General features: G+C 47.4%; 1 protein-coding gene across 7 annotated transcripts in view; it reads right to left on the minus strand.

Annotated features, from left to right (window-relative positions):
- Nucleotides 1-23929, minus strand: part of DLGAP4 (DLG associated protein 4) — a 146466-nt gene that overhangs the window by 8935 nt on the left and 113602 nt on the right. For 2 of the 7 annotated variants that reach the window (XM_068700978.1, XM_068700976.1), the window contains exon 2: nt 292-362. The exons of the other annotated variants lie outside the window; for them this stretch is intronic. In XM_068700978.1, coding sequence (XP_068557079.1) covers nt 292-319 — 28 coding nt within the window. In that variant the 5' untranslated portion in view covers nt 320-362. The remainder of the gene's footprint in view (nt 1-291; nt 363-23929) is intronic. 7 annotated transcript variants of the gene reach the window in all.

Raw genomic sequence — 23929 nt, forward strand, 5'->3', positions numbered from 1 at the left:
ACAACATCCAAGAAGAGCCTCCAAGTAGAAGCTGGAGGCAAAAATGCAGCAACAGCCTACAGCCAGCAACTCACACTGGGTAACCCACACCAAAGCATACTGGGAAGCAAAAGGCAGAGCCAGAGCTAGCTTGCAAAAGAAGTCAAAAGAAATTCCATGATGGGTGAAAGGCTAGAAGCAGAAAAGAAGTACAGAGAAGCCTCCCAAGGATGCTACAAAGTTTAGCCAATATAAGCCTCCACGGTGGGGGAATTCTGTTTGGCTAAGCACTATGTTTTAGTGTCCTAGTACAGCCAAGTGTCTCAGCTCTTTGTCCCATCAGTTGACAAATTTCAGTGTCTGGATCAGGGTGGTGGTTTTTCCTATAAAAATGGAAAGAAGCCATAAAGTGTATTAGATGTTGATAGTAGGAATGAACATTTGTGAAGAACCTTAAAAAAACAAAACAAAACAAAACTATCTGCTATGCATTTACAGCAAAATACATCGTGCTGGATCCTACAGCCTGGGACAGGCCAGGCAGTGCTGCTCCACATCCCCAGGTCCAACCAGTATCGAGGCTGAAGATGTGCTCCCAGTGTGAGCACGCACAGAAAACACATCGAGTACATACGTATATATACACGTACACGGCCAGCCACACATCAGACGGGAGCAACTAAACGAAGAGGTGACAGCAGCAGCGGCCTTATCAAGGTGGACCCTCCAGCAGCTGGGCTCACTTTATCTGCCCACTGGATGGCCTCTGGATCCCTGGATCTGAGCCTGATGCTGAAGTAACACCCCAGCTGCAGCACAGGCCATCACACCTACACAGGACCATGTGCTCTTGCTCCAGGCCTGCCTCATCCCCTTGTTCCCAAGGCTTCCCACAGCCACATCCTCTGCAGCGAAATTGCACAGCTACACATTGTGCGCTGCTGACTTGTTACACATCCCCACATCTACCACATTAATAGCTGCAAGCTCCATTCCAAAGGGAGCTAAAAGGAAGGGGTTACAGAGAAGGAGATCTACGTTTCCAGAAGTATTTATGTGCCTGAAGATGCTGAGAAGTCCTGTAATGGTCCTGCTGTTACAGGAGAACTAGGGAGCCCGTGAGGCTGCCAAACAGGCTGCCTTTCAGTGTGAATCCAAACAGGAACTCAGGAAGACAGAGCTGATAGCTGCTCCCTCCTGCCCTTAATACACAGAATTCCAGAACAAATTGAGCAGTGTCCTGATGGCCACAAGAGCAGGACCTCTCCTAACTGCTCATCCCAGCCCCTACACCACCTTCTGACGTGAGTCCCTCTTGCAGCCTTGTGGGCCATGCAACAGGGAGCCACGCAGCTGAAATATATCCAGGACAATTCACCCTGACCTGTTCCTGGTACTATTCCTTGTGTTGGCGCAAGCCACAGAAACTGCCCAGGGCAGCCTGAGCCCACAGCTGCTGCATGTCCAGCCGGGACAGGAACTTATTATGCACTTTAAGAACCACCCACAGTCATTTCCTAGAAGGTCAGATACAAATATTGCAACTTGTTAAATTTATGGACCAAAACACAGCTACACGCATCTTCTAGCCAATGGGTCAGTCATGTAACAGCGTGCCCCTGCACTGCAAGGTCACTGCTAACTGCAGCAGTACCGGCATCCCCTTCCCACGCCACCTCCCTCCTCAGCAGGGCGCAAGCTCATCCAGCAGGGCAGCAGCGGGACTTGCTGCAGATGCTCAAGCAACGCTAGGTCAGAACTGTCTTCAATCAGTCTCACCCCTGGGATGCTCAGTTCAGCAGAAACCCTAGATCAGATGGCACCACTTGTACAGGCTGAATGGCAGCACAGAGCTGACCTCTGCCCACAGCGCTGCTTTTCTGCATCTTGTTTGTCGCATGTATGAATCGCCAGCTCAGCAGGAGGCAGAGGGATGCTAGAGCACCAGCTACTGCAGGACTGCACCCTCTTTCCCCATGATCCCTGCTGGACATCCCAACACCTCCTTTAGTATGCTGTAAACCTGGTCAAGTTAAAACTTGACTGTTACAGATGTTTGCCTGCTCTGCTCTCTCAGGACAAACTCCTGGCTGCACCTACACAGCCACAGCCACGAGGTCAGACTGGTGCAGTGCTCATGTCAGCACGGCCAGGAGAGCATTCCCCCCCCAGTTGTACACCTGAACGGCCTCTTGGGTGCGTGGTGAAATAGCTCATCTGCACATACACCTGCTCACGCAGGATGACTCTCTGGTGACTGCTCTGGCAAGTGGAGGAAGAAAGTTCAGCTCCAGACATGTGCTAGGGAGTGTGAAAGCGAAAGCAGCCTGTGCATGTGTCTGCTCAGGTGCTGAGCTCACTGCTGCCTGCTGGAGCACAGCAGGGGAGGGAGGGGAGCGTGCCCCTCTGCTCTGCCCCGGTGAGGCCCCACCTGGAGCATTGTGTCCACTTTTGGGACCCCCAGCACAAGAAAGATGTGGGGCTATTAGAGTGGGTCCAAAGGAGGGCCACTAAGATGGTCAGAGGGCTGGAGCACCTCTCCTATGGAGAAAGGCTGAGAGAGCTGGGGCTGGTCAGCCTGGAGAAGAGAAGGCTCCAGGAAGACCTCCTCGTGACCTTTCAGCACTTAAAGGGTTCTTATAAAAAGGACAGAGAAGTCCTATCATTATCTACACAAGCAGAGTCCAAGGGGGAACGGTTTTAATCTGAAGGAGGGGAGATTTAGATTGGATGTTAGGAAGAAGTTCTTCACTCAGAGGGTGGTGAGGCACTGGCACAGGTTGCCCAAGAGAGGTTGTGGGTGCCCCATCCCTGGAGGTGTTCAAGACCAGGCTGGATGAGGCCCTGAGCAACCTGATCTAGTGGGTGGCATCCCTATGGCGGGGGTTGGTACTGGATGTCTTTGAGGTCCTTTCCAACTCCAGCCCTTCTGTGACTCTATGCCACCAAAACGCAGGAAGCTCATGCTGCCACATGTACCAGGAGGCTGCAGCAGCTACTAAGACAAGCAAAAACCACCCCAAGGGGAAGGGGAGAAAGCCTGCCTGCCCCTCCAATTGAAAATACGCACCTGACACATCACCTCCATTCTGCGCATGGCACTCAGACATAGCGTGCCCCGTGTCACCTCACAGAGAGCCTCTGTGACACCAGCGGGCAGGGGCAGAACCCATGGGAGGGGTTCAGTGGTTTGCTGCCGTGTGTATGAATTAGCACAGCTTGAATTTCCCAGCTGCTGTTTATGCCCACAGGGCTGTATGTAACACTTAGGAAAGTTAATCAATTATCTGGTATTGAATAGTGCAGCTAGGAAAAACAAGGGGAGGGTAGCACGTCAGACAGAAGGCGGCAGTAGAGTTTCCTGAGAAAGATGGGTGGTGTTCAGGGTCAGGAATATAAATTCAGCCTTCCATTTACCTACAGGCAGTAAGAATACTGTTTGTGGTGCTGTATATATGGAACAAAGAAGCGACTTTTGTTCCAGGGGATGGTTTTGCGCTGTCCTGGCCAGCTGAAGGGCACAGATTGTTAGAAGGGAATCCATCACACCCATCACACACAAAATGCCCCATTAATGTAAGTGTAGTGAGAATTGACTGTGACCTATAGGAGTTTATGGCTCTTAAGATCTCATGCAAATGAAAGGAACACAGTTCAGGTCTCCTGATCTTCCTCAGAATGCCTTGATGAGCACAGTTGGAAATAAATCCCACTGAAGCCCTCTGCAACCCTAAAGCACAGACTTTTGATTGCAAACCCAGAAACCACACCTTAGCTAAAATGGGTTTCAAAAGCCAAAGTTGGGTAAACACCTAAAACAGCTCCCTTCTTCCTCAATGCAATTCTGAACCACATTTCAACATTTCTTCAGTCCATGGGAAGAGACGAGAAGCCAAAGGATGCAGTGAGGAAACCAAGTGCCACCTGCTGTTTCTGTAAGGGAGATACTGCTGCACCAGGAGCAGGCAGCACACCCGCATGGACTCCTAGAGATCAATCCCACCAGGTCTCAGTTCTAGAGCTGCTGGAGGTCATAACCTATGGTATTTAAAAACCCTCCAGAGATTTGTGATGTTATGTGGAGCTGCAATCCATACAGGTAGTTGGTCAGGTATACATTTCACTCTGCTGTTTGCCCATTGTGTACAGCACCATCAGCTAAATTTGCTTGTGAACATTAGCCCACACCGCAAAAAGGCACAGAAGAACACGAAATGTTGAAGTTTTGCTTAAGCTTCCAGTTAAATATCCTGCCCATAGGAACTCCTAAGTAAGTTGTTTGAATTCATAGCTGATGTGGATGATTGATTTGTTGGGGGAGCAGTCTTTTTATAGTCTTCCTTGTGTAGCTGTTTTTAGAAAGCATTATGTATGAAAGTTAACATCTTCCTCACGACACTACCTGCTGCTCTTGAAGGCTTGGGCAATACCCACTGACTTCACCTCAGGCAGAAGAGATGCACTTTCAGAGCCTGGACAGGCATTCCTGACCCTCAAGAACAGTTGAGCATGCCATGATCCTCTCCTTCTCCTGCACAATCAGGGAACTGCATCTTGAGAGACTAAGGCACAGGAGTCCTAAAGTAATATTAAACCCAGCAGTGCTTTAAGAGGCCCCTGTTTAAATACCACGAGGCAGTGCTTACCTGTTTAGTACCTGCAGCACTGCCAAGATCATAGCCAAGGTATTTGGTTTTATATTTAAACATTGAAATTGCTGTCAAGTGTGTGTCTGGCATGAAGTGCAGTTCTTTTGTTGCTATTGCTGATTCAATACAGCCAGGTCGTATTTATAATCATTCCCATGGCTTTGAAGATCCATTCAAGCCATCCTCATTTTTATTAAATCATCTCAAAAGCTGCAAGCCACAATTAGTTGTGATGACAAGTTAGATCTCCCTCAACTGTAGCAGGGCTCAGATTGCTATCACTTTCCTGCCCTGTGCATCATCCCCTTTCTCCATGGGAAGATCTGAAGAAATGACCTCATTTCCCCATGCCTGAGGCAGTGTGTTCCCAAATCTCTCCCACTACAAGTTCATTTGCCATTTAAATTAAACATCTTAATATTACAGCAAACAAGAACCCTCAGTTGCATTAACCCCATAGGTTTTAGTCACATGTCTCTGGACTCGTTTAAGGGGTACATACATTTAGAGGTGGTTTTCAATAGCAAATAGAACCAGAACAGGCACATTCCAAACAGTCTGACCTCTACTTTCATGAACTTGCACAATACTTCAAAGCTAAAACTATAATGGACTGCAGGATGTTTTATTTGTAGGAAGTCCAAGTAAAAATGATTCCCACTAACAATTGCTACTGAACACAATACAGATTTTTATTGATTTTATGGTTCACAGCGATCTCTTCAGACCTTATTCTTGTGCTTAAGCAAAGTCTTTCTAGCCCTTGAGACAGTGGCCACAGCACACAGGCCTACCTGAAACTGTATTTGGACTGTATAGAAGCTGACCAGAAACTGGTCTGTTTGAGAACAGCTCATGTGGAAGGGGCCTTCAAAGATCCTCTAGTCCCACTGCCTGACCTCTTCAGAGCTACCTGAAAGTTAAGGCCTGGTAACGAGGGCATTGTCCAAACGCCTCTTGAACACTGACAGGGTCGAACATTTCATTAACCACTTTGCTAGGAAGCCTCTTCCAGTCTTTGACCACCCTCACAGTCCAGACTTTTTCCCGATGCCCGGTCTGACCCTGGCACAGCTCTGTGCCCTTCCCGCACATCCTGCCATCAGTCCCCAGGGGCAGAGACCGGCACCTCCTTGGGAAGCTGCAGAGAGCAGCGAGGTCGCCTCTCAGCCTCCTTTCCTCCAGCCTGGAGCACCCAGGTGCCCTCAGCCTCTCCCACAGGACAGGCCTTCCAGCCCTTTATCCAGCTTTGTTGCCCTCCTCCGGATGCTTTCAAGGCCCTTAACATCTTGGATGGAAAGCACTGCTCCCCCACTCATGGTTCTCCAGCTTTGGAGACCAGGCACCACAGGATCTATCACTAATATTAACAATATTAAAAACAGAGGGGAAAAAAGGCGTTAAATGCCTCCCTTTCCTCATCCCTACTTGTTGGGTGACCATCTTTATCGAGTATCCAGCCATGGGGCTCATCCCACCAAGCCCCACTACTATCAGTGATATCATCAGGGAGAGGACCAGAGCTTCCAGCTCATCACATCTGTTCTCATACTGCGTGCATCGACAGATAAGCATTTCAGACATGCTCCTGAAGCCTCACTGCTCCCCGGAGCAGCATGGATGCTCCATGAGCCTTGCCACCTCAGATGGTGCCACCCGATCCCTTGGCTTAACCTCAGTGCTCCTAATGGTATACCCCTCCTCCCTCAATCCCAGTTTAAAGCCCTCTCCATCCATCTCACCAGATTATGGGCCATGAAACACTTCCCCCATTGAGACAGGTGAAGATTTGCCAACTGATGAAGATACTTAAACTGGCTAAGGCACGAAGAGAAATCTAGGTACCTTTATTAATCAACAGGAAAATATTTCCATCTAGACAAGATGGGCACCTTCACATGACGATTCCCATTTCCTCAAACGAGCACGTGACTGCCTTTACAGAAGACTTACACTACTTAAACAAAGCCACACTCCTGGAAAGCAAACTAAGTGACTATACTTGTTTAAATATGTTGTTTGTGGAAAGGCTGTAAATGCCTCCTCCTTCAGTGCTTCCCATTTGTCCATTTTAGCAGTAGCAATCTTTGAGAAAAGATCTCCACACTACATAGAATAAAATAAGCGTCAGAGAAGGAAACGAGCAGCTGACAGTGACCAGGCCAGAAGAGCAATGTGGGAAGCAGAGTTCTTGCTCAGGCTCCCCACCAGCCACTACATCCACGGCAGGCCCTTTGGAAGCTCTCAGATCATCAGGAGCAACTCCTTCAGCACCCAACCAGCTCCACCCAGCCTTCCTTGTAGCTGCTGCCACTGTGTAATCACGCAGATAACCCTGGCTGTGGTCTCAAGTCAGATGGCAGCATGTGCACCAGGTGATGCTCAGTGACCACCAGGAGCTGTGTGCAGACATCTGGGAGGAAGCACCACCAGGCATAAAATTATAGCACCTGCTTAATGCCATGCACACAACGGCCTGCACATACCCAGAACGCTGCAAGTACTTCGGGAGGAGGTTAGAGAAACCCAAGCTCATGTTCCCCCTCAATCACCTCCCTCATCCTCAGGCCTTGGCCATGACACAGCTCTGGAGATAGAGCACCGAGCCCATCTGAACTGCAGCCAGGGCAAGGTGGCCACCACCACACCACTGCTTCTTCCACCACCACACTTGCTTCCAGGACAGATGCAGTGAGGTCTGGGGCTGCTGTGCACTGCCCCATCTCTTCCCAGGCAGCGGGCACCCCCTCAAGCCAGCCCCGGAGCAGAGCACCAGCACTGCTGGGACACCCAGCCAGATGCAACATTACTGCAACACCAGGGAACACAACCAAAAAGGCCACAGGGAGTGAAGCTGTATCTGCAGCCGAGGTCAAGGAGAGGTGGAGGGAAGTACGCTCATCCCTTGCACCTCATCCTGAGGAAGAACCAGCTGAAGGTCACACCCCAGCTCCCTGCTCCATCACACAGCAGCTGTTACCAGCAGCAGCTTTGGGAAACAACCAGACCTCAGTTCAGTTTGTGCCCAACTCACTTTTCCTGACCCAAACAGCAGCAGAAACTGGCTATTTCCACTCGCACAAGCCTTACCTCACCTGTGAGATGAACGTGCATCAGCCAGATGTGCCCTAACAGCACTGTTCTTCCCACACAGACAGTGCTTTCCTCCAGGAGCACTCACCATCACACCGTGGACACACCTGATGCATATCCCAGCTCACTGCTGCCCAGGGCCTGTAGCAGGCTTCTAGACTAAATTTCTGCTACTTGGCTTTTTTTTTTTTTTTTTGCAGAAAGAAAAATTACTTTTGAGCTTTAAGGCATGAGAAATACTTCCTTTGAACCCAACCACAGGTCAGCCCAAGAAGCTAGCAGTTGTCTCCTCACCACTAAGCAGCAAACACCACCACATTTGCTAGAGCTACAGTATTAAAGTCAGACCCACACAGAGAGGTCTTTGCTTCCTAGCTGGGACAATACTTTCTGGCCAAGCAAGCACAGACATTGCAGAGCCTCAGCACCTGGTTCAGTACCCACCTTGGTCACAGCATCCTTGCAAATCTCTAGCGCTAAGCTGACTGGATAGCATTTCTGGCAGGTATTTATTTGATATCAGCCGCTGATTTCTGGACTAAAGGTACCGCTTCTACCCAGAACCACCACAGAATGCTCTGTACAACCACTTGTGTTCTGCCCAGCCATGACGGAGATGCCTCCAGGGTGAAGAGGGGCATTAGTTAACAGCAAGGAGCAGCTGTGCTGGCACAGCAGGCACAGGGTGAGGCAGCTAAAGGAGGGCAGGCAGGATGGCACAAGTCACCACACAGTACTGCAGTACATTTTCAGACCTCTGGTGAGATGACTAGTCCCTGGTATTTTGCAGGAGGAGCAGATGTTCAGGCAGTGAAGGGAACACTAAGAGGGCTGTGATCTCTACCTTAGGGGCTCTGGATTTTTCAATGTACCGGAGGTCTGAGCACCTTGGAGATGCTCTTATTAGGAACTGACATCAATACTGAAGCAGGGAAGTTACAGTAAGTACTTGTACACCAAGAACTGCCTCACTGGGAAGGCAGGTTTTTTTCCCCTTCCCTTTTTAAAAAAGGGCAGCCACTTATAGAAGGTCACAAATTTAAGAAGAGGTATAAAGCATTAGATGACACCATCCAGGAATGCTGAGGGTTTAAAAATACCGCATCTTGCACAGTTGGACTTCGGACTGATATTGGCCACTGACTGCTACAGCAGTTTACACTACTGTCAGGACAACACATGCTGCAGGGAACGCCAGCCACAGACACTCCCAAACCCATCTGCAGTAACTATTACTGGGGCTTCTATTCGTGTCAGAAGTGTCATTGTAATTTCTCCCCACCCTCCCCAAAGTAATTTTCGGGACAGGTTTCTGAAGCAAGTAAGAGCAGCAATGCACAACTCCACCCTGCTCTGCAGATGCCCATGCAGAAGGCTCTCCATCTGGACTGTGCAGTCAGGCAGTCTCCAATCCAACTAGCACAGGGCAGCATTGTAAGGGAGCTTTTTTTTTTTTTTTACTCCCCCCAAGCTGTTAATTCATTAATAAGCACAAAGAATCTGGGAAAAAGCCACAGCCCTGCCTTGAGACATCACTAAGAAGTGAAATGCCACATGCATGGTGCCAGAGGAGGCAGAACTCCAGCTCAGGCAGGACCAGATGCCCATCCCCACATCCCCATCGCCTCTCCTGGGCTCTGCTCACCCATCACATCCCCACAAGCTCTACCAAGGATTCTATCCTCTTGGGCCAGGATCCTCCTCTACAAATTCAGCCAGCACAGCAGAAGTCACCAGAGCCTCAGCAGGCTCCCAGGCAGCAGCAAAGGGGTGACCAAGCATCTGCCCTGCATAGGTTGGGCAGCAATGGAGACACCAGCTGATTCCTTCCACTGCCTGTCTCACCTGGACCCCACAAGCCTACAAAGGCAAGCCTGCAGGTTTGCAAAGAGTTGCCTTCCCCCACAACCACAGCACGACCACTTCCCAACCAAGTGCAGCACAGCTCAACAAGCAGAGCAGACAGCAGCAGCTAGAGCGGTGCCAGCACAATCCTAACCCCACAGTAGGTTTTTTTACAAGCATAGAAAGCTTGCAGCAACAGAAGCTCAGCTTGGCTTTGAATGTGTCACTCCCACCCCCTCTCATATCCATGTGAACAGGATCGTTCCCATCACAGCAGCAGCACAGCAGCTCTGCCCCAGCTGAGAGCCATCGTGGGCAGAGGGAAGAAAGCACTGCAGCGAGTCCTCTCCTGAGAGTCCTGCAGGGAGAGCGGAGAGACTAGACTGATCTGCTAGCTAAACGGGAGAGAGAAGGTGCTTTAAGATGCATAAAGAGTCTTGCTTTCCATAAAGAACATTTCCAGGAACAGCACTTACTGCAGACCTCATTCCTCCTTCCTTTTAAAGGCCAACTGTGGTGACGAGAAACAATGATTCCTCCACTGAGGGGCCGGAGGAGCCTGTTACAGCAGGCCGCACACTGAAGCTTGTATCTGGGCCAGTTTTGGTCAGCAGCCCTGGGTGTATTAGAAAGGCCTCATGAAGAGCAAGAGCTGTGCAGGACATCCAAGACCACAGCCAACATACGCAGAGAAGCACTGAAGGAGCACTTGCCCAAGCTGGCTGCTGCAGCACTGCTGTCACACAGAGCACTGAGCAGTCTCTGCACCTCTCCCTGTCCCAACACCACTTGGAGCTCTGTTCAGAAGGACAGAGACAGCGTACAGCACATACATGAACCAGGTATGAATTAGCCAGTGCCACCGTGTTGCAGGCTGCTTCCCTTCTCCACTGGGGACATTAATCCATCGCTGTCAGAAGCGATTGATGCTACGTGAAGTAGCAAGCTGCAGCAACCAGGGACAGGTATTTAGGAGACACTGCTCTAATAACAAGTGACTGAGAACCCTCTCTTCATCCACTACTACAGCCACTTCTAAGTGCACCTAGAGTATTAGCATTAAAGTATTTAGGAAAGCTAGTATAATTAAGCAGCTCTTATTAGTTTTTCTCCGAGTTTCTAGTATATCCTGCAGAGGTAGGTTCTACGCGCTAATTATGCATCACACGAAACACTCCTTCCTGCTTGCCATCACTTCACTTTAGGCAATGCCACACTACTCTCATTCAGAGGATGGCATTGCAGATGCTTTTAACTTGTGTCACTGTGGAAATCCAGGGTATCTTAACACTTCCTCGAAGTCACACCCAGTCAAAAAACACACTGCTAGAAACCCATGCAGGACAGCTCGATAACCCAAGTCTGTTCTCGTCCATGCCAAAGAACGACAGCCCAGACTTATTTTAGCAGTTGATGACCTCTAAAGCACAAAGTCATTCTCAAGCACTTGTTCACATGAAAGGAGACACATGGTGCTCAAATGCAGCTTATTGCCTGCAATTTGAAACCCTGCAGAGCGCAACAACCCAACTTCTTGCCTTCTAAGAAAGGATTTGTCCACCTACCATGCTACGAATAGCAATGTTATCCTGCAGTACTTCCCCACATGTCCCTTTCAGCTCAGTGACCATCGTCCAATCTCAATCTCACTTTTGGTCCAGGTCTTTGGGCAGCTGCAGGAACACACTGCAGTATGGTGGAACTGCACCAACGCCAGCCTGGCCAGGGAGATGGAGGTCCTGCAGGAAGCTTCTACAGATGTAGAATTCTTGCAGTAGTGGCTTGGTCCCACCAACAGTCCTGGAAGCATCGTGGATGGGTTGGTATTATTTCAAGTGTGCCATTTAAACACTGTTCATAGAAGAGCTGGCCAAGAGGGTGCTGAAAGTGCTGATGGCAGTCAGCAGCTTGTCAGATACCGTGATAACAGCAACAGGGCTGCACTGGTGTCAGCAACAACCAAGCTCTTGTTAGCACTCCCCTGGTGTAAACAGGGCTCCTAGAAGATTGTTTCACTCCCAAGAACAGGAGCAGCAGCAGTTCTCCAGCCTACCTCAGACAGAATATCTAGAAGTTGCCACCATTGCTGCAGAAAAGCCTCAAGGCAAGAGAAGAATTAAATCCCCCATTACTTTATTCCGTCTCAAGGTTTTCACCACAGTATTTGCTTACTATGTTCCAGTTTTTACCCAAACAGGGAATTGCTGGCATCTGCGCTCACAGGATGAGATTCCAGCTGTTTTAGGTTGCAGCAAATATTCAGTGATGCCACCAAGAGCAGCAGAGGTGGTTTTGCCAGAACATTATGAAAAATGCTCCCCACACCCAGATGACTAGAAATTCTTTGTAAGCTAAAAACAAACCACACCCTGTACCCACAGGGCCAGGGAAAGCACATGTGTCAGCAGACAAGACAACAATAGAGCAGTCTCTGTGCAATGGAGATGGGGAAAACCATCAGGCTTAGATATACTTCTCCCTGCACTTACCCACTCTATGAAAAATCTACACATTAATCAGGATGGCCTTTTTCCACTTGGACATTTGTTTTCAGGCAGCAAGCAACCACGGCTTACATCTTCAAAGCTGCAGTCATCAACAAGTTTTAATATTTAGATTCAATTGAAGCTATTTCCTCCCTTAAGTATGTACAAACCAAGATGTGGCAACATTATGCTAATACCAGAGAATCAAAGTCAAAGTTGCTGGGAAACTTCTGTTTGCTGACAGTGTGAGCTTTCCAAGTTACAGGAAACGACTCCACATTCTAATTCCTAATCTAATATGGCATTAGTTATAAGATTAAAAACACGGATGCAAAGGGCTGTAGTAGGCTCCTATCATCAGGTTGCTCCCTCTCTCCTTCGTTAGCATTAAATTTGACAGCGCTGAGCTGCTGCACCAATCAGAGCAGGCAGTGCTGCAAACCTCTCATCTGATCTAAAGAGAAAATCAGTGCTCAAGAGTCAGGGCATGCAATTAAGCAAATACACCAGCTTTCTAATCCTTTTGGATGAGGTATTCAAAAGCTTTTGAAAGTATAGCTGTTATCATTGCTTGGGGTTTCTGCATATGTGAACTAACCCACATTACAAAGCTGAGCTGACTACTCTGTAATACCCCTCCTTCCACACTGCTGTGCACAGAGGGGGTACGTTGGTACCATAGGGTGTATCCGCAGCTCCTTAACCTACACTGCTTGCCCAGAGGCCTCAACTTTGGTTTCTGAGGAATTTCAAAGACCACAAACACTTCCCTATAACAATGATCCCTTCTCCCAGCCTTTGGGGTGAGGGGGTTCCTAGAGTAATTCCAGAGAGTGGTGGGTTATTCTGATTCAGGAATCAAGGAGACACGGATTTACACGCAGGAGCTGCTCACCCACAACCACATTAACCTGGTCCTCCAACCTGCCATATGGATTCTTTAAAGATTTAAGACTATTACCTAGAAAAGGAACACGAGGAGAGGCGAAGACTCCTACTGCATCAATTTCACAGATTCAGTCACTAGGCAACAAGCCTGGAAGGCACCGTTTTAGCTGTGCTGCTTCTCTTGACATTTTGCCCACCATGGTAGGCTCAGGACCTAACCCTTTGTCTTCAGCTGTCTGGAGCTCGGTATTGTACACGACAACTCCCTGACCTTCTAGGCAGGGTTACCACTGAACTCCACTCTCAAGGAAGAGCATTGTATGGCACTAGAGCATAGCCTGCTGCTGTCAGGAACCTGTACAGCCATAGCAGCTTATTTTCCTGCCTTGAAAGTTCTGTGCTGTAAGACTTCTGGGCTTCACCTCCCCTGTTGCTTATTCCAGCCTGGGCTCTGTTTTCCACATGGGATTTATTGCTATTGACAGATCACTAATTTCCCTGCACACCTTTCAGCTTTCTACTTGCATAACCTCCTCAGCAACAAACATCATCTAGCTCAGGCTCCCAGGAGTCTTTGGGTTGTTGTGTAGGATACTCCAACACACTTACTCCCAGGACTCCACTTGCAAAAGCTAAATACCAACAAGCAGATCAAGCAGAGCTTCCAGCATTGGCACTTTTGCTTTTCCAAATTTGTTCCACCACACTATACAGAAAAGGTTAGTCTGACCAGGTTGGAAGAAGGTAGCAAACTGACAGAGTGGCTTGAGGAAAGCGCTGAGAATGACTGCGAGCCAGACTGTTTTAAAGTTATTCCAGTAGAAAACAGTTTACCAGGGATGTTTTTTGGAAGAAGTCACTCCTTGCTCAACCACGGCTGTCTAACCCTGAAGAACAGCATTCACTTGATTGCCCAAAGCTGGAGGAGCCTCCAGGGAAGCCTGCTGAAAGACACTGCTCTGGCTTTCTGTAGTCAAAAAGTTGTAAAGAGATGTCACAAGCAAGCTTTCCACGGCAGTTTTTAGAAGCACAGAACAGCCTCAGAAGCCTAAAATGTTGCTTTCTCCTGTTCATTTTCAGCTTTCTCTTTAGCACATCCAACAGTTTCATAAGGCTATGTCAGACATCTACACCTGTACCAGGCAGCACAAACACCACAAAGTGTTTTTTTAGCTGCAAATCCCACACTCCAAACATACACAAGTCTTTTCTCCATTAGAGAAACCTCATCAGTAAGAAGCAGTACCACAGCAAAGACACAGGATCTGTTGTTCTGTTGGTACAGCAGTATGCAAGTCCAACACTGGAACTGACACAGCAGCTACAGGAGGAACAGCCCTGCCTCTCACATCAGGGACTTACCCTGTCTGAAGTTCTGGAAGGGAAGTTCTGTGTCTTCTTGCAAGGGTCTTTGGAGTCACAACCCTACCAAGCAGCTGTGCTACCAACCCTTCTGGAGAACATGATCAGAGATTTCAGCAAGCAGGTGCCAGGCAGTTGTTAACCACAACCCTCTCTCTTCCCAGTTTCCCCTTGCCCAAAATCTGAGCGTTCAGACAGCTGCTACAGCATGATGGTAGAGACAACTCCAAAGTCCACATGCCAAGAAAACTCCTCCTGCAAGGGTGGAATGGAATGAACAAACTGAAACTGCTCCTTGGGGAGACTTCCTTACACCAATAAGGATGAAAAAGGCTTTGAAGAAAAAATGAATTTTGATTTTCCAGGACAAGGAGCCAAAGCATTGAGTATTGGCCTGATCCTGCTCCCACACCAACACTAAGGGGAGCACACTTCTACCAGCAATTAGTGGGAAAAAAAAAAACAACAACAAAACCAACCCTCTGTATTTCTCTGAAAAGCCCAGCTAACCCAGACACTTTAAAAACTGCCCAAGGCTGGAGTTATTTCTCCACTTAGCCAGTTCCCCACACTTGGACCAGGAACAATTACTGAATTGGAATGAATCACTGCATTCAAGCATCCACTCTTCTTCATGCCAATTATCAAACACCAAGACTGGCGGTAGGATGAAATTCACAGTAAGAGCAGCTGACTTTTCCCAACAAAATGCCCATCTTCTGATGAAGTGCTTTCCACCAGCTCAGTCTTTGCCTTGAGCACACTGATACATGAGTAGCTACTACAAGGTAAGCTCCAGTATAGATTCACACCATGTCAGGCACTCTGGGGTCAGCAAGTGCTTTCACATCCTTGCAAGTAGGAACTACCATGACCACCAAGGCAGAGGGAGCTGCTCTGCCCCACCACATGCTGCAGCTGGTCTGTCTCCAGTAAGGGGACAGTGCACTTGAGTGCCTCAGAGTCAGTCCTGATGCCTGTGATATTGGACTGGGAAGCAAACTAACCACTGCTGTCTACATTTTCCTGTGAAGTACCTTCAAGAAAGCATTCAGCTTCAGATACTCAAGCCATACTTTCAGTGGGAGAGACCAGTCAAGCTGCTTGGATCCAGGCCCTGCCAGAAGAGTTGAGACAGTTACTACATGCTGACTAAAGATGCTCAGTAAGCAACTAAGCACCCGATCTCCATCCCTTACAAGACAGCTACTGAGCCTCCTACCAAGCCTCAGCCAGGGTTTAGCTAAAGCTGGGTAAGAACAGAATAACACCACCAGAACCTCCTCTGCATGGCTCCTGCCAGGCAGCAGATGCAGTGTGAACATGCCATCAACATGAGAATGACACAGGGAAAGAGAAGTGCTGTCAAGTAGCTAAAAGACTGGAATGCTGAAACTGTTCCCATTACAACGTAAGTTAAAAACCTGAAGTGCATGCTGCAGATTTTTTTCCCCTGTATAAAGAAGCCACTATTGTTGTCAGCTCTGTCAATATACTGCAGTGAGAGAAAAATATAAATTCCTTAATAGTCTTTCAAAGGCCAAAACAACCAAGTGCTTTAGAAATTAAAATTTCCCCACCTCTGTGACAAGTAAAGAGGTGGGGAAACACCAAATGAGTGCCTTTAGTTTTCAACTATCAGGTCCCAAGACAGCCCCACATGGGTGGACACTTTCCCCCGCACCCACCATGGGGTTGCTGCTCTGCCTGCTCCAAGGGGCTCTGTGCACCCAGCAGCAGGGTGGTGCTTACTGATTCACAGGGGTGCAATGAGTAGCTAGGAGAGCCCTTCCTGCACCAGTGACTATTCCCTGCTTGCTAGGGCTGGTGTCTTCAGCAGTCACACCAAGAGGGAATCCAAACTTCAGGCAGCAATGTGAAATTGTTTCTGTTACTGGCCCAGACTTCCAGAAGCCAAGACACCTGGGAGATGATAGCAGACACTACGTACCAACAAGGCTGAGTTCTGAGATTGTGAAAACAACAATGCATTGAAGCACTGATGGGAAAAAAGTCCAGCCTCCCATTCAGCAATAGACATCTAGTTCTTCTGTTTCTCTATCTGTAACCAACATGCACCACACAGCTGAGGAAACAATAGCAACAAGTTATTTTGGATACTGTTTTGTAAATAGATGCATGGCCAGTTATCTAATCACAGGAACATTAGTACAAGGAGGCTCTGACAGAACAGCAGAGCGCTCATAGGGCTATGTAACAGCAAGCTTTCAGCAGCTTGCATCACCTTCAGCAGTAAATTCCCATGCAGCTGCAACATCAGCAGCCTGCGCTGCAAGACACCTGGAACAGTTTGTGAAGTGCCACCTCCCTTGGTCCTGCAGGGCTTCCCCCTCCTGCAAACAACTACAAGGACAGTTAAAGGAGGCACCTCTACATCAAGCTTAATTAACAGTTAATTGACAGGACACCTGGCAGAATTGCTACCAAGCCCCATGCAACCTAGGCCTCTGCTATCCCCCACCCTCCCAGCATGGTGGCCTTGTCCCCAGGGAAAGGGTGTAACAACCCAAGTGAGTCACGCTGGGCACACGGGAGGCCACCATGGTGTGGGGATTTACACAAGGATCCATTCTGATTTCAACTCCATTTGCATACCTCAGCAGGCCTCACACCAGGAAGTCATTAATGAGTGCTTAAAAAAAGATGCAAACAGCTCAGACACCAAGAAAGCAAGGCATGAAAACAAGGTATTTGTGTGAAAGACTACCCTTCATGTTGCTCAAGCTCACATTAGTATGTATGAGATCCATCAGCAGACCTCGATCCACACCTGTGAGACCAGAAGGAACACTTTGCACAGGAGCACTGCATTGGATGGGCAGCACAGAGCTCAGCCAAGCCACGCACCACGCGCTCTGCACCACAGGAGCAGACCTAGGGGCCAGGCAAAAAAAGCAAGGCTATGAAAGCAACCCAGAGACTCAAACCCTTTTCTTTCTCCTTGCAGCTGTTACCTGCATCCCACTGACCACACAGAACAGAGGATCCATATGATTTGTGGTTTCTCTAGGCCAGGAAACCAAGCATATGGCAATTTGCAGTACAATTAACACTAACATTATTAACAGTATTAACAGTATTCTGTTAAATTAAGCACCACTTTGCTTGGAGCCGGGGTCATATCTAATTGAAATAGGACACAGCCTCCCAACTCCTGCCCTACTGGACACATGCCTCTGGGGCAGCTCAGCCTCTACCCCAGGACTGTTCTGTCAGGGACAGTTTTAGAACCACTCCCTGTTTGCAATTAAAGGACAGTTCACACCCTACAGCAATGCAGAAGGAAAACACCCAGGTTCAGCTTCACCATGCATTTTGAATGAGCAGGGAAGTTTTGCACAAAACCATTTCACCTAAGTTCTGCAGGTATTTTGTTACCCAGGCACATACGCAATTTCAGGACAACACTTAATCAAATTCACTGGAATGTCCAGTACCACCATCCAGCAAGCTAAGAAAATTCTTTAATAAATTCAAGACTAAGGACTCTGACCTGTTCTTCCTCTTGGCTTGCTTCAGCAGTGATCTTGAAGCAAGAGCATGATTTAAAACAAATTTTAACACAGTGTGAATCTGCAGTCACTGGATGTCTGGCTTTACCACACTGCTTTTTTCATTAGGAAGTTACATTCCAGGATGTTCTGTCCTTCGCCTGCCCACCCAGATTCCAGGAGAAGCCACCTCCTCTGGTACATGCAGCACTCCACGCAGAGGAAAAACACGGAAGATGGCAACACGTAAAGCTAGAAGTGGGTTCAAGTAGGCAAATGTTATTGCTGCTCTCAAATCCAGGATGTTATTAGAGAAAACTCTCAGGAGCCTGACTAACTAGAAAACTGTTTTGTGGTTTAATTCAGCAGTCCCTGCCAGAATGAACAAGTTTGCCTTGGGCTTTGGCTCCTGCACGAGATGCAAGAAGCTTCAAAACATTAACGTTTAAGTTACCTAAATCTAAAGTGTTTGATTTTTAGATACATAGAATATATATTTTGCACATTACTACCAGAACATTCATTAGTTTCTATTAGATATGTACATGAGCAACAGTGCAATAACATGGAATAGGTACTTCTGAAATTTTAAAGCTAGCTTGCAATCTGACTTACCACCTAGGACAAACAAACCAACAAAAACTGTGATGTCCCACTCATGGGGATGCGAGCAGCAGAGCTACCGCACTGAGGAGCATGAACACAGCTGGATGAGCACAGCTGGAATCACAGCATTTGAAACAGATGGTTACTTCGAGAACAGCGTCCCAGGTTTTCACTTCATAGTGTGTCTGGCACCAAAGTGTACCACTCGGGGTAACAAGCATTCTGCTTTCTGGTAGTAGTTAATATCAGAAAAAAAGTAGACCTATTCAGACTCCGTGTTGCGGAACCTCACTCCTTTCCTCTGTCAAAGAGATTTTACCATAAAGCCAGCTAAGAAAGTTATTCATAAATATCATCCACAAAAAGAAAAAGGAACTTTAGTTTTTAATTAGATATTGGAACAGGTATAAACTGCAGGGACAAAAGCTCACATATGCATGAACTCCACTGCTGAAAATGTGAAGTTCCCCCTTTGGTAGATACTGCTGGACTACTTCCTACACTCATGATCATGGCTGTGTAGAAGCCTTAGCTCCAACCTTCACCACTTTGTGGTACAGGATAAGAGTAACCAGAGGACCAGCCCACGGAGCCGAGAACTGCGATCAGCGCTCCTGCAAGGGACACGGGTGGCAGCCTACTGCCCCTGCGTGCTGGGCTGCTGTGCATTACACACAACAAACCCTGTGCCCATGCAGCCGTGAACTGTCACAGTCAATCACAAGCAGTGCTGAGCATGGCATGGATCAGGTACAGCACACATGGACAGGCGGGAAGAACCTCAGAACAGGGCCAGCTGAACAGCATCAGCTCCCCCTTCAAGGGAGACAGACTGCTAATAATTCAAAGCCAACCATATGCAGCGGGCAGACAAAACAGGTCTACAATTCTGTCGGTGTCACAGCAGAGCATGCACAGGTATCTCCCAAACCAGCTTCCTCCTGCATACATTTTCTACACGAAAACCTCAAAGGATTTTGGAGGATTTTGCAGTTTCTGGTGAAGCGCAATGCAGGAGGAGGTTATGCTGCCTCTGAGGCCAGGCCTTCAAATCCTGCAAACAGGCTTCAGCACCAACCTGAGCACCAGAGGTAAACCAGCAGCTCCACTTTCAGCCGTGAGGAGTTCGGATCAAGCAGTGCAGCAGAACATTATCCACCTATGTTTCTACCCTATCCTCACTCAGCGTTGCCCAAACTACAGTGCACAAAGTCTGTCTGAAAAAAGTACCACTGACACAGAACTGATTCACATCCTGGAAGTATGTCACTACTGGCTAGGCCAGGAGATCTTGGACACAGAAACAGTAAAGTGCTACTGTTGTCTTTATGCTTGCCCTGTACGTGACACTGTATTAGTAAGCAGTGCTCAATGTGACTGGAAAGAGCCCAGACAAGCCCAGACCTTGGTTCAGTACGTTATCTTCCTTCTGGTGAGGGACTGGAAAAGAATGTACAAGACAAAGAACAACTGCATTTTTCTTGAAAGAGAGAAGGGTTCCATTATCTCTTGCCACTCACTGATCAGAAGTTACCAAATGGTAGAGAGACTTAAAATACAGAGTCCTACTCTACCACTCTGAAGCATGGTAGCTTAGCTAGAAGGGAGCCTGAGGCTTCCAGATACACTTAAGTGACTTCACTTCTAGTTATCTTAAGAGCACCTGACAGCTTTACACCACCTACTTTTCTCTGCAAGTTTGCTTTGAGCACAAATCTGTATCTTGGATGATTTCTGCATGTATGCAGGAGCTTTTTACCCTTGAAAAAGTTTGCATGGCCATTGCTGCTACATGATCAGGCAGCTCTAGTTTCCAAGTCTATCAGAAATCACACAAGACAACTTGATTTTTATCTCCAGGTCCTGGCTTGCAGCACGCAACCTGATGACTTGCAATCTGAACAAGCACTTGGTGTCACAACCCTTAGCTAACTGGTGCTGAAAGAATGTCTCCAGCTTCAGCAATGGAAAGATGCCCAGACAAACTTGTAATGATTTTCACTACCTTATCTTTCAGACAGAAATGCTATTTTCCTTAACAACTTAAATACATTTCAGAGGGCTATTCTGCAAAGAAAAAAGTTTAAAAGGGAAGAGTGGGCTACTAACTTGGAAACTGCTTTTCATCCTGTAGGTGACCATCTACAGCCAAATCTTGTTTGAGAGACAGATACATGCCCTTCCGTCTACATTTCAGAGAACACAGTGGAATACACTGATTTGCAGTATATCGATTTGGTTCTGCTCCTATCCTCCTCAAGTGCTGTCTACTTTGGCTGGCCTCTTTTTCCTTCTGCAGTGCAACCGTTATAAATGTCAGCCAAGTCAGTCTGAGGGATTGCATTAATTCAAGAAATCTGCAAGTAGAAAAAGGGGTTAGCATGGGGGAAAGGATATCTTACCATGCAAACACGTTAAAGCATCTACGCTACAGTGCAAGGTGGTCAGCACAGACATGCTGCTGAAAACAGTTCAGAGGCTGCAGATGACCTGCAAGGAAGCCCAAAATACTGGTGTTCACACAGCTGCAACAGAAGAGGTCTCTGTTTATTGCCAACCTCTTGCTCCCCAAAGCAGCACCATGCTGACCTAGTTTTCCTTTATCTAATAGCAACCATGGAAGAACCGATCAAAAAGCAACACCCAGAGATCTGTCACTTGTGAGAGCCTCTCCTGTTCTGCCCATTCCTGAGCTGGATGAGCCCATTTCTCACTGCCGGAGGTCACCTGCTGAAACCACGGAGAAAGGAGAAGAGCTTCCAAGCTGCCCCATGAATTCACTCAGGTACTTCATATTTTTTGAAAGACAAAAGACAACCTACATAGGATCTTCCACTGAGCTCATTACATATAATGTATTATTCAGAACTTCGTAGTAGAAATTATCTGGTCATCAGATTATCTGATGGATAGCTGGTATTCAAGTGCGCCAAAAGCCATCACTGGCGTAAGAACAAAGCAACTGCAAATATTCGATCACAGACTCATCCACAGAACTACCCCCAGTTAACTCCCTAGAGGGCATAGGTTTGGGGATAAGGAACTCCACGCAGTCTCATCCTGAAAGAATAAGCCATTTCACAGCCACTTGTTCTGTTAAATAAAGAAATCTGTTGGGGACAGCTGGCTAGACAAGCCCATGCGTAATGAAGGGACTAGATTTTTTCCTAGTAAGCAATCTATTCCTAGCCTTTAATGGAAATCTCCAAATACTTTGGAATTGGCTATTTTGCTGTATACAAGGGAAACACTGTCTTGTCCTTCCCAGAGATGAGGTAGTTTTCTACACATACTGAGAACTCAAAGCATGCTAAATACATATAAACTTAGACCATGTATAATTACAGATGAGCCATTAACTTTTTTTCCTGAATTACTTCTGTCTGCAACCTATAGTCTAAAGCAATTTTAGTCAGACTTTTTAGCATCCCTTTTCTTCTCTTAAGAAACTATTACATTAGGAGTCTGAAGAGTCAAGTAGCCTCAGTACAGGCAGCTCCACACCCCTTGTAGGGATCAGGACAGATGTGACCTATGCCAGGTGAAAAACTAAACATTTTCTACACCCTTCTGTTTTAACCAAGCTGGCCAGACAGCTGTATTAAGATCAACACCATTACCAATTAACATGGATTCAAATGCAATTGACCTTGGTCATGTTTTTCCTTCCACAGGACACTCAAACAGTTCCGAATGACACGAACACCACTGTCTTCATGCTACAAGCTGCTCTAGCCCTTCAGCTTGAAAACCCAGCAATTCACAAAGTAAATTAAAACAAGAAGAGGCGTCTGTCAGCAGAACTGTCGGAAAACAGTTTTGATCCCTTCAGGAATACAGCCAGAAATTTCTCACTAAAAAGAATGTTTCAGCTTCCATCTTACAAGATATTTTATCCCTTTTGTCTGAACACAAGGACGCTTAAAACAAGCACCAGTCCCGATAGATCACAGCCCAGAACAGCCCAAGCCAACTGATGCAAGTGCAGAGGGTTCTTGCTGAACAGTGGGGCCAACACACTGAGCACCCCAACCTCATCCCAGAGCTCCAGCTACCCCTCCTGTGCAGGGGGTAACTACATTCCTCCTCCATAATATCAGAAAAATGCAAACAGAAGAGTTACAGTCAATGTGCTTCTGTGATAGCTATGACAAAGCCCCCTTTTCACAGACAATGTGTTTGCCAGGCGAAGCACTGAAGACCAGAGTCCGGCTTTGCACTGACCAAGAGGAGACTGAGAGGTGGTTACAGCTCACAGCACGCTGTGCCACGCACTCAGCCACCTTACAAAAAACAGCCAAAGCTGAGGATAAATGCATGGAAGAGACTGCACACACCAGAACACATTTCTCACACATTGTTTTAGCAATGGTGACTCATGGCATTCCAGGAAATAAGGCAAGTTCCCAGCACTTTGGCAAAGAACAGAATTAAGCCATAAAAGAAGCCCAGTTCTCCGCTACATTCCCGTCCTCACTGAGCTCACACATGAGGGGATACATGTCAAATCCTGTTGGCCTTCGTGATCTCATTGCACAGCTCTCAACAGCCCTGCTACCCCATTATGTGGTTAAGTGCTCCCACAATGCAAACAGTTGTTTCAGAAGTTAGAAAAGTAGCAAGAGACCCCCAGAGTTCACTCAAATGGCCACAAAGGTGATGTACCAGCTTTCTAAGCTGGTACCAGAGCTTCTGTGACAAGCTCAGTGTACCTGGGATCCAGCCACAAAAAGCACCCAGCCCACTACAAGGCGACTGGAATGCAGCCGAGTAGGCACTTGGGTTTTTGGCATCAAACATTTGTTAACAGGGCTCAAGTGAAGCAGCGCTGTGATAGCTGGAGATTTTGGGCTTCCTGCCATTTTTTTTTTTCCTCCCTCAAGTGAGCTCAACACACAGCAATGAACAGTTTCAGGAAAGTGGTTGTATTACACCTCTTCCACCACATTCAGCCTCAGTTAAGGGCTCTGCATCATCCCAGACATCTGAGCTGTTGTGCCTTCTCCTCCCAGGTATTGGCTACTGGGGTGGAGGAGTGCAGGGGAATATTTGCAACTGCCTCGCAGCTACTTCTGAGTGATGCCACAGCATGGGACATCATGATTGTCAACACAGGGACAGAGCAACACAACTGAATCAGAACAGGCCAGTTAGAAAATGAAAGCTCTTTTGTTGTTTGAACCATAGTAATTGATAAAAATAAGAGAAGCTGTTAGAGCAAGTACATCATTCCAACAACAAAAACCTTGCTTTGAGTTTGCCAGGTGAACCTAAAGCTCCTGAACCATGTCTATGCATAAGAAGCCCTTCTAACACTGGAATAGTCATCATATCGTTAGCCTCTTTCCTAGCTCTGAGAACACAGAGCACAGCTTGGATCAGAGATACCATTTTTCTTCTCTCATACCAGGTTTTCCCTTCCTTTGTAGCCTGCCCACATGCTTCAGAGGCTTCTCAGCCCATCACTCTTAAGCAAATCTTCCCGAGTGCCTTTCAGCATGCTACAATT

Source organism: Anas acuta, chromosome 16 (assembly GCF_963932015.1).
Source record: "Anas acuta chromosome 16, bAnaAcu1.1, whole genome shotgun sequence".
Taxonomy (NCBI): domain Eukaryota; kingdom Metazoa; phylum Chordata; class Aves; order Anseriformes; family Anatidae; genus Anas; species Anas acuta.